At 33.9% G+C, this 15,614-nt stretch overlaps 1 protein-coding gene across 10 annotated transcripts in view; it reads right to left on the reverse strand.

Moving 5' to 3' along the window:
• Positions 1 to 15,614, reverse strand: part of TOP2B (DNA topoisomerase II beta) — a 76,646-nt gene that overhangs the window by 35,172 nt on the left and 25,860 nt on the right. For 9 of the 10 annotated variants that reach the window (XM_026057308.1, XM_026057303.1, XM_026057311.1 and 6 more), the window contains exons 3-8: positions 12,882 to 12,972; positions 10,313 to 10,376; positions 9,110 to 9,255; positions 8,004 to 8,101; positions 6,465 to 6,677; positions 6,210 to 6,383 (exon numbers count right to left, since the gene is read on the reverse strand). In XM_026057308.1, coding sequence (XP_025913093.1) covers positions 6,210 to 6,383; positions 6,465 to 6,677; positions 8,004 to 8,101; positions 9,110 to 9,255; positions 10,313 to 10,376; positions 12,882 to 12,972 — 786 coding nt within the window. The remainder of the gene's footprint in view (positions 1 to 6,209; positions 6,384 to 6,464; positions 6,678 to 8,003; positions 8,102 to 9,109; positions 9,256 to 10,312; positions 10,377 to 12,881; positions 12,973 to 15,614) is intronic. The other variant, XM_026057312.1, reaches the window with a different exon arrangement.

The following is a 15,614-nucleotide window of genomic DNA, read 5'->3' on the forward strand; positions in this document are numbered from 1 at the left end:
TTTACTATAAACCAATTCAGCTCATTAATGTAACAAAAACCTAAACCAGACAGTGCATGCGGACAAAGAGAACAGAGAAGAAAGAAAAACAGGATCCTTCCCTTTTGATGCTCAGCTGCTGATAGAACTACAGCCTTAGTTGTTAAAAAAGATAATAAGAGGAAAACAATATTACAAAAAAACACCTAACATAGATGAGTTTAGTATGTATTTTGCTGTCTTGCCAGATGAACTTCTCTTCCGGCAAGTACAATATATTGGGAGGCAGGGGTTCCCCATTATTTGTATGAGAAGATGAATATTTGAAGTGGGCATCTGGAGAGAAAAAAAAATCTGACCAGTACTTGCTTTCCTCACCCAATCACAGAAAAATTGTGTCTCCTTTATACAGAGATCAGAGCTCTCAGACAAGTTTTACAGCCTCTACAAAAAGAAATCTGTTGCCATGACAAGATACATTCTGCTGAAATACTCAGAATAAGGATTCTTTCCAAGCACACTTCAGAGTTGGCATACATGGTGATTTAACTGAACCAAACAGACTGCCCACCACCAGTAGAGAAGACATTGAGATACCGAATGAGTTGAAAACTCAGAGGGGCAGAATAATCTTATGCAAGTGTCCAGAAAGACATTAACAGGAGACACAAAGCTGATGAACAGAAACAGCCACAAACAGATTGCATGCAAGTGCTTCAAAGCGCTAAGCATTTAACTAGAATCTCAAGAGAGAGACCAAGTTTCATCATGAGGCAAGTTTCTCTCAGTGAAGTTTGACTTTGAGGGCAAAACTTCAAATCTCTTTAAGCATACAAAAACTAGTGTGTTCATACGATTTCCTTTGAATGAAAACTGTTCAGCTTAAAAGAAACCTTGAAAAGCCCTGGAAAGGCAGAAAAGTCTTCCACTGAAATAAGGTGCAGAATGGGTAATGGAGAAGTATGACTGTATTCTTGCCCAGGTTAGCTTTCTTTGTCTTTTCTTTGTTTTCTGCAGCAGTATCAAGCCCTCCCTTTTTTAACCTTCCCATGTTAAAATACAGAATACGGGGTACAAAATAACACCTGTTTTTGCTGATTCATCAAGAATCACAAATGAAAACTCATGGAACAATTTTAATTTTCACACAGTGAAGTAAGGGGGACTGGTATCCCTGACTTTTTCTTCAAACTTCTACAACAAAAGGAAGACATACTGCTGTCAGATAAGTAAATAAGACAGGTAAATATCAACATTTGTAAGTAGTTTAGAAAATCTTCTCTGGGGTATTGCAGAAGCCAATTTAAATAAATACACAGTGGAAGACACCTTGAAAGACAGGTGACAGAAGACAAACTTCTTTGCACTAGCTGTTTGAAGTTTGCTTACTGATTAAGTGGGCAGAAGAAGTTTCAGTTTTCACTGGTAAATCTGAAAGTGTAAAAGTAGTCATCTTTAAAGTTAGGCTTTTAATTCAGCTCTGCTTTAGCAGGCAAAACACTTGGGTGAAAAAATATTCAACAATTAGAAAATGGGAATGCAGAAGTGATGATAATTGAGATCATTTTAAAGTCTGAAGGAGTATAACCCTTTGGCAACTAGAGTGACTTTCTCCAGCTGCACTGGTGGTTGACAACATGATGAGGTTTTCTATGCCTCCTTGTATATAAACAAAACTATTTCTTTCTGTACAAAAGGAGGAGACCCCAGTCACATTAGTACTACATAAGCATATTCAACAAACAGTCACTATTTTCTAACTAGCTTGCTTTATTTTTCAGCTGTTGGCTTATGAAAGGAATCTTAAAGCCACAATCACAATGAGTTTTGAAAACGATGATTTTGGAACAAAGTTATATTTTCCACTCCGCAAAAGAGACTATCAAAAAAAGCTAAAAGAGCTTAGACAAAGCTTCTCCAAAATTCTGTCATTAATCAAACATACTGTAAGTACAAGCTTACACAGATGGAAACCTCTTTTCCTCTTGGAAGAAAATATTTAACAAAGGAGTTTTTAAAAACAGGTATGCAAGATCATGTCCATAAAAGAAATAAAGGAGAAGAGGGGAAACAAAAGCTACATTTAAATTTTTGATCCATTCTACCGTCTTATTTGAAATTCTTAGACAAAGAAGTATGAATAATGATAAAATGGTAAATTCTAGTAGCCATTATAGCAAGTTCATAATACTTTGACTAAAATCTATTATCTTACAACTAGCAATGCATTGATGCAGGTGTACCCTCTCTATACAATTAAAACATATCTAACTCAATGCGCATTATTTTACCCCAGAAGATCACCTTTATTTAATATCAATTACTGTCTACAGAAATACAGATTAAATAATGGCTTCTGTTCAGACTAATCAACGTTAAGACAGATAAAACGAAGGAAACACTTCCATGGAGACATTAATCATGAAGTAACATATAAAAAAGTCCTTCTTTAGAGCTGTTTTAAAAACAGATCCGAGGAAAAAGAGGATGGATATGAGGAAGTACAGGATAAGAAAAAAGAAATGGAAAACAAAAACTGAGAAAAGGAAGCAGCCAAGAAGATCGAGGGAAAGTATGAACAACAACTAGCAAGCAGAAAACAAAAGCCAGGAATTTTAATTTTAAGAGACAGTAAGCATCTGAAAAGACTGAAGGAGATGTAAAGGGGCTGAATTGACAGAAAATAGTAACTGTGTTCTCAGTTTCAGGTAGAAAGAAGAGTTGAAAAGAAAAAAGAGAGAGGAGTTAGAAGCACCATACATTTTACTAAGTAATTTTTTCATGACATTTCTTCTTAAAACAATCAAACAATTTTTATTCATACACAGACAACACTGCTTCAACATCAAGAGATTTCAAGTGCAGGTTGAATCCTGGCACTTTAAAAAAAAATAAATTTGTTTCAAAATTGTAGAAACAAACTACTACTGGCAAATATCAAATAAATGACTTGTATTTCAAAAACATTCCACATTTGAATGGCAATTTTTAATTACTTTTACTCATCACTTTACTAGAAACTTAAGCCTGCATCAAGATCTCTAATTTCAGTATAGTTTTTGCATTTACAACTGGATTAGAAAAGTCTAGTTTTAGCACTCCAAATATTTTGCTCAAACTAACAGCTGACATGTCAGAAAATCAGCTACTTACCCGTAATTCTTGTTCTTAGAAGGTATTAATTATAACAGTTCCTCATTCTTGTGTCCATTCTTAGTGTGTAGCATTGAGTGAGGGATGTTCAGAGCTCAAAGTTGGGAACCTTTCAACCATCTCACCAGTAGGTGGCACATTTACCCACTATCGAAGCATAAGAGCCTATAACTGCCCCAACTGTCAGTACATTTAATACAAGACAGAAAAAGAAAAATGTCCTCTAAACCTAAAAGGCTGTCCATAACTATTAGGATACCACCTTATGAAAAAGAGAACTACAGCTGCATAAACCTCTTGTCCCAAAAGGCAACCATTATGATTGAAACCCAGTTTTGCAAACTTCAGAATGCAAGGACATTACCATGAAATGGTAACAACTAAAGTCTTAAAAGAGAAGCTTAGACTGGCTCCTACGTACATTATATTAATATTGTCATCAACAGCCAACAAATAATTTTGAGGTATGCCACATTTAAATTCTAAGGACAGATAAACAGTTCATATGGCAAACTGAAATTCACAAGCCAATTATAAAGCTGAAGTTTTTACTGAATTAGCTATATAAATACAATCATTATATTTTCTCTCAAATTAGTTTTCTATTATATTTATTTTATTAGAATAAACCTGCAAATATCAAGTTCTGGAATTGCCCTGAATTTCTTGCTAAACTCCCACAAATTTTAACAGGTTGACTGCTCTTCTGTACCCAAGTCTAATATATTCCACTGCATCCACATTAGTTGAATGTTTCTGCTAAAATGATTGGTAGTATTATAGTTAGCAGTGCTGCAATATTAAGAATATCATTGGACTGATGTTAATAACTGAATTTTCTACTACAGTTTCTACTACGGCTACTATTTGAAACTGAGAACTCAGAAAGACAATGTTTAATCAATTTATATACGTGTAACACTAAAAGGTTATCTGTACAACCATAATAGCTAGAAACATTCTTTCAAATGCAATCTTAGATTCTGGAAGTGAATTCTGTGGCAGCCTATTATTGCAAAACTGTGAATACACAGGGACCTGATCATTAGTGACACAGTAACAAATTTACAAGAAAAAAAAAAAGGGAGTTGTGCCTAAACATACTGCCTGACCTTCTACCCACCCCTAAAAAAAATCCCATCAACCTAAAAAACTTGTTTGAATTTAAAGCAAGTTTAAAAAAAGGTGGAAGGGAAGTTACGGCTGGGTGAAATTTATCCAGAAACAGAAATGAAAAGCTTTCAGCAAACAGCGATATACAACCAAAAAACAGCTGAAATGAGCTCCTCACCTGTTAGCAGATAAGGGAACAGGCAGTTGACGCAGTTAGTTACTAGCCATTATGTCTCATCAGTGGGTAGTTGCACATCAATTGCTGGTGAGGTGGTTCACCGGCCCCGAACATTCCACATCCAGTCACACACATAAGGCATGGATTGGGAGAGTGGGAAAAACTAGAAATTACAACACTTACCTTTGAAGAATACACAGTATTTTTTCTATGAATTTTCTTAAAGAATATATGATAACAACGCATGTGTAACTGCATGATGGATGAAAATTGATCCAAAGGAGTCAAATTCAAAACCCTTTAAGTGTATGTAATATATTTACTTAGGAGTCAATAAGCATTCATTTTTTCAAATATATTTTCATAACCTGATATCAAACATTATTAAGTTTCTCTGCATTGTCAGCTTCTTCATAAAGATATTTTAAACATCTTTTAAAGTCACGCTATTTTTCTTCTTTATGTTGCATAAAGAGGCCTGAAGTAAAACAAATGTTTCACCTTAGAATTACCAGATATGTTGTTTGCTTTCCCTAGTTTTGACAAGCATCAAATAAGCATTTAATTAAAACGTACATTTAAAAAGTAAATATTCTACACCAAAATAAACCATCTCCCTTATCATTGAACTCTGGTTCAGCTACACTGAAAATGACACTGGAGGAAATTATGTAGCAACAATCAGGTACCACCAAAACACTAGCTAAACTTTATCTACCACCTAGGTTAACACTGATATTCTGGACCTCTCTCTAGACTAGGGACCTCACTTAGTGTAACCATTGGTGCTTATGAAGCACTTGAACCATCGCGGGAATTTTCTTCTTTTTGACTCTTCTAGAAGAGATCTGAGCAAGAAATATTTGAGCATCTGATTACAAATTCTTATCTTTCTAATCTTTCAGGGAAACTCATGGTTAAGATTCCCTAGAAACAGCCCAACAATCACTGGAAACTGGAGCAAAGATTGTTTAACTCTTGTTACATCACTCATCCTGCATAATTTGTGAACAGCAGAAATGACAGAGAGATTCTTTCACCATGGTGGACCTTAGATACCTAAACTTCTGCCTTGGGCCATACCAAACTGGCATAAATGAGAGTTGTGCTAATGGGTTTCAGATGATTATCTTGGTACCAAACAACCCCAGTATCTGAGAAGCATAAAGTATGTATGTAGAGCAAATTGCTTTTTGATCATAACTGAAGATTTGTAATGATAATATTTCACTGCTTCTCCAGCTACCAAAAGGTAGAGAGAATACCTAGACCCCTAAAGTAGAAAAGGGTATAAAAGAAAAACAATCTCAGCATTTCAGGCCAGTTTTATACATCATAAAGCAATAAATGGAAAACATTTTTAATGAATATCAAAAGCAATTTTTCCCAACCAAAACTTGCTACTAACTTTAAGCATTTCCATACATAATGTTTACCTTAATTTCAGTTATTTTATTACAATCTGTGTTGAAAAGGATAGAATACAATATTTTGACTAAACTTCATGTCCATTCATTTTATCTTTAATCAGTACCATGTATGCTCACATAAGACATCGGCATCACTGATAATGACTGCTAGTATTTTAAAACTACAGAAATACAAGACTGCCACGAACATATTTTGATTGCATTTAATTGCTCCAACAGATCTTATCATGCAAAGGATTACCTCACCTATTTATTTATAGAAGCCAGATTTTATCAAATATCTGACCAGGCATAACTTTAGCATATATTTTTATCCTTTACAGTTTTTATCATTTAATATAGATATAACTACTCACCTTTGTGGTAGCTATACTATTTACAAAGCTGATTTGCTGAAACCCTTTTTCACTTAAAGTGAGGCACACATCCCATCGTTCATTCACAACTTCATGAATAACTTTGAGTGCAACTCCAGTTTCATCCAGTTTGTCCTTTACGTAAAGATCTACGTAACTGCGAAATCCATTTACCTATAGTAATACAGATAAGCAATTACTATTCTTCCCATTAAATACTCAGTCTACTTAAAATATTTTAAATGAGGCTCTTACAGGTAATTTCTTCCCATTCAACATAACTTTGACTCCTTTGCATGACCCAGCCAAATCATACGCTCTTCTTGTCATGAGGGCCACAATATCCTTATCAAGTTTTTCCATTTTAAATTTAGATAGATCTGGCTGGAATGTAATGCATGTGTAGTCATCACCATCAAAATGTTTAATCTTGGGTTCAGAGGTCTTCATCATATTGTTCATCCAAGTCTTTGGAAATAAAAACATTTTAGACGTTAGTTTACAATAAAAGACTTGTTATCCTCCTCCTTTGTTCCATTTTCCAGCTATGCTAAGATAGCAACAGCTACACAACAAAATGTTCGCAGATTTCTCTTAGAAGTTTCCTCTGGTAAAATGTGATGCATGAAATTAATTGCCTTACCATGATTTGCACAAGCATTGGTGACAGCAGATTTGTGGTTTCTGTAAGTATATAGGTATCATTACATTGATGGGTATGTTTCTAATGCAAATAGAGCCCAGTACAGAATGGACTAAACTGAGTACAAGTGAGCTAGCTAAACAATTTTTATTGTCTTTCAGTTTAAAACTTTCAATCTAATATACCCTTCTTCAGAAGGTTTGAGTCCCAGCACCCAGAGTTCAGAGATTCAGTAGCATCTTTGTGGCTGTGCAGAATATCAAAGCATGCTTGTTGACAAACCAACTTGCTCAGACTTACTCGGGGTCTTAACATTGTTCTCTGTTTAACAATGCAGGCACATTTAAAAGACCAAGCAGAAGGCTGATTCATGTTCTCTTATAGCAGACATCAAGGTTCAGTTTCATTAAATTTTCCTCGGTTTTTGAAAGTATATAATATTTCATGGTTTTTGATAAGTTTTAAAGTACGTCATTTTTGAAATGTAGATTTAAGCCAGTATTAATTTGCTTTTTAGCATTTATCAGAAAATATTAAATTCTTAAAAAGCCAGGTAAACCATTAACACATACTGTTTATGTCAGTGCCGTGACAGCATAAACAGAAATGGATTATTTGTCTAGAAAAAAGAGAATGAAGCCACCAACTGTGAAAGACTCCAAAGTTGAGGAACTTTGGTAATTAACACCCTAACAAAGTTCCTCAAACTTTTATAAAGTCACAAAAAAACACAAAAAACCTTTTTTCGTAACACTATACAAAACTATCTAGATAATTGTTAAAATGTTTGCACAGCTAGAAGTAATACAATTTTCTGACAAATTAAATAACTGAGCAATTACAAAATGGTTAAATAAAATATATTCAATTTTTACATTCATTTCCACACAAATATACCTTAGTTTTAAAAGCAATGTGTTTCATTTTTAGTCACTTAACACTCTCAAGAAAAATGTTATTTACTTAAAAGAAAATCCCCAAATTCCAACATGTACAAGTACCAATTTTACGGAATTAATCTAGCCTGCCTACCCTACATACCCTTTACACTTGAGTGTTAAATGATTAATTTCATGAAATATTGAAACATGTTCAATTTTAAGTTTATAATTACAGCAAAGAAAAGGACAAAGTTGAGACAATTTCTATACCTGCTTAAAGCTGTGTTTGTATTCTTTGCAAGCAGTTTCAACTGTAAACTTTGTACTGAATATGTTACAAAGTTTTGCACCATAGCCATTACGGCCACCTGCAAAAACAACATACAGTAAGTTTTTTAAAGCAGAAATTATATTTTCCATATACAGAAAATATGAAAATGAAGTAAAATGTTCCTACATAAGACAAAAGTGGAGCTACATATCAATAGCTAGGAAAGGATGCCAGAGGCACAGTTTCACACTACTGCTTATCTGGGGCAACTGTTTCTGCCTCAAAGATGAGCAGTTTGCTCCTCCCCAACCCTGGCCAGGATGCTCCCACTGCTCCCCTATGTTGAAATCTAGCAGTCCTGTGCTGCAAGGCAAGCAACAACAACGCCCTCCTCCAGTGGAAAACAAGTACATGAACAGATCCAATTCACTCAGTGACCACACACCTGCTAGCTCTAACAGAAGGTAAGTGGAGGGACCAAGAGTTCAGAGAGAAGGAAGTTAAGTCACCCCTTTTTAGCACCAACTCACAGTTACATCATATTAATTGACTGAAATCATACTCTAATTTATTTCTCAAGGAATTCAAAAGGAATTTTAATATACTACATTCATCTTAAAATAAAATCAATTCATTCCTGTGTGTCCTAAAAGAAAATTTTGAAGTCGTCATTTGGTGGAAAAAATATACGGGCTAGGACATAACAGAACAAACTTTCATCCATGATCTAAATCAGGGCTACTATATCTTTAGGGTAAATAAATCATAGACTAATTTATTAAAATAATTTTTCCTTCAATTTTGACAGGGTAAGCTTTTTAATGTTTGCAGAAGGTATAATTACCATGGAACTTTGGGGGGTAGTAAATAATGAATCCCGACCTGACATTAGAGATGCAAATACAAAGTTCTCTTTAAACAATGTCATTAAACAAAAAAGAAACAAAACATGTTTTTTTCTCACAGTCATTTTACCCTAACATAAAACTTTGGTAATGGTGACTAAGTGATTATCCATTACAAAAAAGAGTAGAAAAAGTAGAAAGCATACTGAAATACAAACAACAGGTTAATTGAATGAACAAAACACAATAAATAGTCTTGCCTGTAACTTTTTTCTCATCATCATCATAGTTGCTGGATGTTAGCAGCTGCCCAAAGATTAAAGCAGGAACATACACTTTTTCTACTTTGTGTTCCACAACTGGTATACCTTTCCCATTATTCCATATACTGACAATGTTTGATTCCCTGAAATTAGCAAAGAAAGGCATTAGGCCAACTATTGTATTCTTGAAAATAGACTCCTGCATACATTTTACAGGTTTAAATAATTGCATACATTATCATAAAAGACTGCACTCTTACTCTATTTGTAGTTCTATAAATTTTAATTATCAAAAAAACTCTTGCTTGTGCTTATTAGAAGTAGTATAATTGCCCACGTATGACAATATTTCATACTATAAAAATAACCTCCAAAAATCTATGTTTGAAGAGCTTTCACCATCAACATGATCTGCCGCCAAATCCTGAAGTTTAGTTATACTATTGTATTATTCTTAAGTTAGAGAAGTAGCTTTGTAGGTTTCAGGGAAGTCCACTGAAACACAGCCAAGCTATAATCTGTTTAGAATGGTCATTTCCTATTTATTATATTCGTTGTAACTCCTTTTATGCATCAGCGCCAAAATTCCTCTCCAAAACATTTATTATTCAGTAACATTTCACTGAAAGGGCACTACTATTGCACCCAATCACCATCTCTTTAACTATGGTATTTCCCATTAGAAATTAACTCTTCTTCAAGGATTCCGTTTGGAAAAACAGTGGTAATGAGATATTTGCAGTCTGCTGTTTTAGTGTGTTATATCTGACTAGTTCAAACATAACTTCATCCTGATGCTAAAGGAATTAATGTAGAAGCTCAAGAGGTACAAAGTTATGTCATAGAATTAAGGGTTGGTATTTATGATTTATGCATAACCTGGCTGGATACAGTTATGTACTGCCAAGCTTTCACCTCATATAAATTTTAAAACCTTCAGGTTCTGAGTTTTATTCAATTATTCAATCAAACATTAATAAGTGGTTTAGGAAAACAAATTATTATAAATTCAAAATGGTAGTAATTACTGTTAACCATTTTAATTAATCTTTTCATCTCAAAATATGATGCCAATGGAAACAATTCCAAAAAGATTATTTCATTCTAAAAAACGCAATTTCATTTACTAAAATCTTTTATAAAAATTTAAACTACAATAGCCCTGGCAGAGAAAGTAAAGTAAAACATGCTTTTACTTACGGATCAATGGATATTTTAATACAGGTCATATTCTTGTCCCTCTGCTTATTGTCAGCGGCATTTACTATGAAACAAAGTAACACAATTGAACACTTTCTAGGAGCAAAAATTAATTACTTGACCTATAAAACTGATTATATACACATTCCACCACAAGTTACAATGGTCAAGGTTTTTTTTTAATCAGGTTACTTTTTGTATATTAGCTATCTTGTTACTGAAGTCAGTAAATATAACCTGCAAGAAGACATTTTTCAACCTCCTTATGACTACTGATTCTATTTCTAGAAGTTATACTACGTTAGAAATAAACACAGAAGCATATTTTGTAAGCCTGTTTTCATAAGTGTTCTTAACATATTAAAAACTTCATTCTTCTGTTGCTCTGTGCTGCATTTCTTCAGATATTTATTACATATATTACACTTTTGCCCCTTATGAAATATTACTTTCTCATTCATGTTGGAATAGTATATTTCTACAGCTAAGGAAAAGTTTGAATTTATCAGCTCTTACTAGCTGCAATTATCATTACTACTTATAATTCATATTATAGCAGCACCAAATCCAGAACCCTACTGATACAGGCACTGTACCCACACATATCAAAGAGTTGGTTTTACTAATTTTAACTGGTAACAGATTATTTATGCCAGCATTGTTTAAATTTATCAATTTTTGTTTTAGAATAGTCCTATTCTGCAATGCTTTAGATGGAACAAATCATTTTTATAGTAAATGACTGCTTCCTTGTATACATTTAAACACAGTAGGAGTGAAACAGTACCTTAATAGAAATCCATTCTACTCTGAAAAGACCATAGATATATACATATATACCTATACATTAAAAAAAAAAAATAGGAAACTACATATCACTAGATCTGTCTATTCATCATTTTGCCAGTGAAACCCAATCCTGAAGAAGTTGCATCAATTAAGTTTTTTGATTGCAGGAGAAGTTCTCTCTAAAAAGCCTGTGAGACTCATAACTACTCGTACTTTACACAATTTATGATAAAAGGTAGGATAAGTAGAATTTAATATTTGATAAGAATTTAATTAAACTGTACTCACATGTATATTAATTACAAACAATAGAAGTCAGAAATGTGATTATAGCCATTAACCATAAAACACTTCACAATCATTTTCAGCATTTGTCTCATCACCCAAGAAATAGACTAAAATAACCCCTCAAACCACTAAAGGACATGAAGAGAAACCCAGTAAAGATAAAATATCTTAATACCTATATCTTAATATCTTAAAATATCTTAATATTTGATGGAAAGGATCTCAACTGAAGATCAGATATTTCAAGGTGTTTTTGCTAAAACCATTAAGTGCAATTTCATTAAAAAGCATGTACAGCTATACTTTCCACTTTTCATAATGTTATCATGCTGGCCTCAAGTTCTCAAACCACACTCTGTGGAGCACTTGCTGGTGCTACATAAAGAAGTAATCAGCTATACAGAACTATGATAATGATATGACAATGATCTTCCTTTTGAACCGGACAAGATGGAAGTGACTCCCTCCTGTGAAAAGCCTTTAAATTCTATGAGGCAGCACACAAAAAAGAAGTTATGAAAGATTATTTCTCAAATTTACCAACAAGTAAAAAAAAAATTCTTTCTTCTCCACTTGACTTGACAATAAAGATGTAGTCTTTACTGTCTCTAAAAGAGCAATGCTGTAAAGCACAGTTTTAGAGGTATGGATGTGTTCTGAACCCACTGAAGGTCATGACAAAATTTCCATTGACCTCAATAGACTATAATTCAGTTCAGGATGTCATCCTGCCAGTCCTTACAACATAAGATCATAAAAACTGATTAGCCTAAGAATTAACATCAATTAAACCAACATATAAATAAAGCACACAGCACACCGTTCATAAATTACTAGTGCTGGTTAGCCTTCAGTATGTGCCTGTCACCAAGAGAGTATCATAAGCTAGCAAGCTATAGTAACTCAGGTACTTAAGACACAATTTTCTAAAAAACATTTGTTTGTGCCTTTGTGACTAGGCTTTTAAATGGCAGTATGATACTTATTTATTTTATAACTGTCTCAAGCCTAGAAATGATCTGTGTAACAATCACCATCATGATCACTATCATTCTGTACAGAAGGAAGTAGTTTTAATGATTCAAGAAATGACGATGATTTAAATCAACACTGAGACACCTTCTCTTTCATCTTATTAGGCAATCACTGATAGAACAGTTTTCTTTCACACGTGACTTAAAACTGAGGTCCTAATCAACTCTGCAAATTAAAAATCTCATAACAATGTTGACAATAAAGAATAATCTAATTCGGATGTTTAATAACAATTTCTTATACTTTCCTGCAGGTTAAACTGAACACACTCTTCCTTCTTCTATATTGTTCTACAGTGCTGGCACACACTCAATTTTTAGTGCACTGCATTTTAGTGGATCTCTCAGTCTGTGATTTAAACCTAAATACACATTACTGTGCTTTGAGAGCTTCCAGAATAATGTGTACTTCATAACTCTGCAACAATGTTATTGTTAAAAATACTTAAAATACTTACCGAGGATTTCATCAAAGATCTTGTATAAGCCTGGGACAAAGGTAACTTCTCTGCAATTCATTCCTACATCTTCATCATAAACCCACATTAACTGCATGTAAACAAAATAAAATAAAAATATTTATTGTTTTGGTCTCAAAAGGGAAATGTTCATACTTCTATAACTTGGAATACTTAACACTTCAGTAAGCAGAATTAAGATTTTTAACTTCATCCCTCTACCACAGATTTTAGCTGATACAAAAGTAACTAACCAACCTTTCCAAAAAGGAAGAACAGTAAATGCTTCTACTAAGATATATTTAGGATTTGTAACTCTTCCTGCACCATTTTATCTGCTTTGTAAGTGATGCCTAGATTCTCTTAAACTCTTACAGATATTTTCACGTTCACGTCTCCCCTTACAATTTCAGCTATAAAGACAGTCTTCTCTCCCCTAAGAACATTGTCATTTGGGAACCTGATTAGAACTTTCCCTACAGAAACCATCCTCAACTAAAACTAGACGCAGGAAGCATAAACCAAGGCAAGAAGTGCTACAAGGTTCCTGGCCTATGATACAACCCCTAAACAATAAACTGGGATCTAATACAGAATTTGGATGACACAAAGGTGGCTTACATGTCTTTCTTGTTTTTCTGATAGTTATGATAGAAAAACATGCTACATAAATTCTTCTTATTGATACCTCTGTTCTCTGTGCATACTATGAACTGCACCTTACTGCCACCTGCTATGGCACAGATAAATGAAATCTTTTTTCAGCTAATCCCAATAGATGCAATCCAATAAAATATTTTGGTTTTCAAAGGACTACCAACAATAAGAAATTTAGATTTTCAGTCTTGTATAAAATCAAAGTTCTACTTGAAAATACATCAATGTCAATATGAAAAATAACAAAACAGAAATATAAATCCCATAGATCATTTCAACAAATACACATGCTAAATATACACACCGAAAAACTGTTAATCTTGTATTTATGTAAAATGGTGTAGCTTTTATGTTTCATTAACATAACAAGTAATTCTAGTTAGTGATAAAATGGACATTGATAGCAAACCCACGTGTTCCACAGGAATCTCTTCATTAGTCATGAAGGTCTGACCTGAATTGTAATAATTTATCACAACAATAGTGTCTAGTGCTGAGCAGAATAGTAATATCAGTATCTAGATACAGGATCTAGCTTTTATCTTAATTTCTTAATCAGACTTACTTCCTGCTCTTTTCCTTTGATTTTAGTCCCCAGCTACATTTTTCACAGCAAATGGTTCTACTGGAATTCAGCCATCTGACTGTAAGATCACAGAACTAAAGATCTCAGAAAAACAATGCTTCCGTCTTGACCTTAACTTCTTTCCCTAGCTTTCATATAGGATACCACTACTGTGATTTTTCCTTTTCCATGGAACTGATAGATATAACGAGTAAATCAAGGATTGAGATTTATCTAGTAGATACATTATTCCAGATGCTTCCATAATATTAAAGTATATTTAATGCTGATTTAATTCACTTGTATCCCACACAAACACTAGCTGCAATCTACACACAGAAATGCAAATACAAACAAGTAACTGCAGAATAAGCAGTGAGACATATCCTAATTGCCCTATCTGTCCACTATTTTATTATTCATACTACAATAAAAGGCAATATGAGAATCAGAAACCAGAAGAAGTTGTAGGAAATAAACTCTCCAATGTGCTCTCTCCCACTTTCACAATTGGTATTTATTTTGGAAATAAATGTTAAGATCTCTCAAAGGAGACACTCAAGGGAAGGAAATAATTTCTGTAGTACCTCACAAAAGAATTTGATGAAAATTTCAGTTTTTAAAATGTATCATACAAAACAAAATTAATTAAACAGTCAAATATGTTTTCTCAGGGTCCACTACATTCAAACACTGACACTGGGAGGAGTCACCTCTCAAGAATACAGAAAAAGATTCTATCTGAGTGGAATCCTGTCAATAAAATTAAGGGATGCACCAAAAATATAACTCTGTGTTTCTCATCCTGTGCCAGGCACTAAGGATTCAGAGCTCATCTTGGGACCTAACTATATGTTGCTTCCATGTCCAACCCCACCAATTTAGAAATATCAGAAGTAATAGATTATGAAACTTGTCTTCATAAAAGTCTTCAACAGCCTGCCTTTCCTACTTCACTAGCTTGCTCCTACTTCACTAGCTTGTTCACAGTATGAAGTTCAGTGAGGAGGTTGAGCTATCTGTAACAGCTGGAAGGGCTGGTCGCTTTCCCTCTCACTTCCCGCACTTCTAGCTACTTGGTCTTGCGCTCACCCCTGTCTCAGTGGAGTGGCCCTGCTGCTCATCTAATCCCTTGACCGGTGAGTCAATTCAGCTCACAAAAAACAGCAAAAAAAAAATTCTTTTTCCTACTGGATTAATCTTCTGGTTGGCAATCAGCTCAATAAGGAGTTAAATAGGCCGTCATTTCAAGGCACAACTCTTAAGCCACGTCACTAAATACTCACTTCCAGCTTTAGCTCTTTGGCARCCTTCTCTCCTCTTCCATTTTCCCTTTGCTGTCTCGAACACTCTTATCATCCTATTTAACAACCCTACTGTCACCTTAAAAACAAAACTTCAGCCCTAATAAGCATGACTTCTATTGAGCATAATTGCTTGTATGTTTCATCCTTTTCTATCTGTCCCTCTCATTTGTTCACATTTTAGCTCTTTAAATCTTTAGAAGGAGA

The sequence above is a fragment of the Apteryx rowi genome, unplaced genomic scaffold, assembly GCF_003343035.1.
Source record: "Apteryx rowi isolate R43461 unplaced genomic scaffold, aptRow1 scaffold_138, whole genome shotgun sequence".
NCBI lineage: Eukaryota > Metazoa > Chordata > Aves > Apterygiformes > Apterygidae > Apteryx > Apteryx rowi.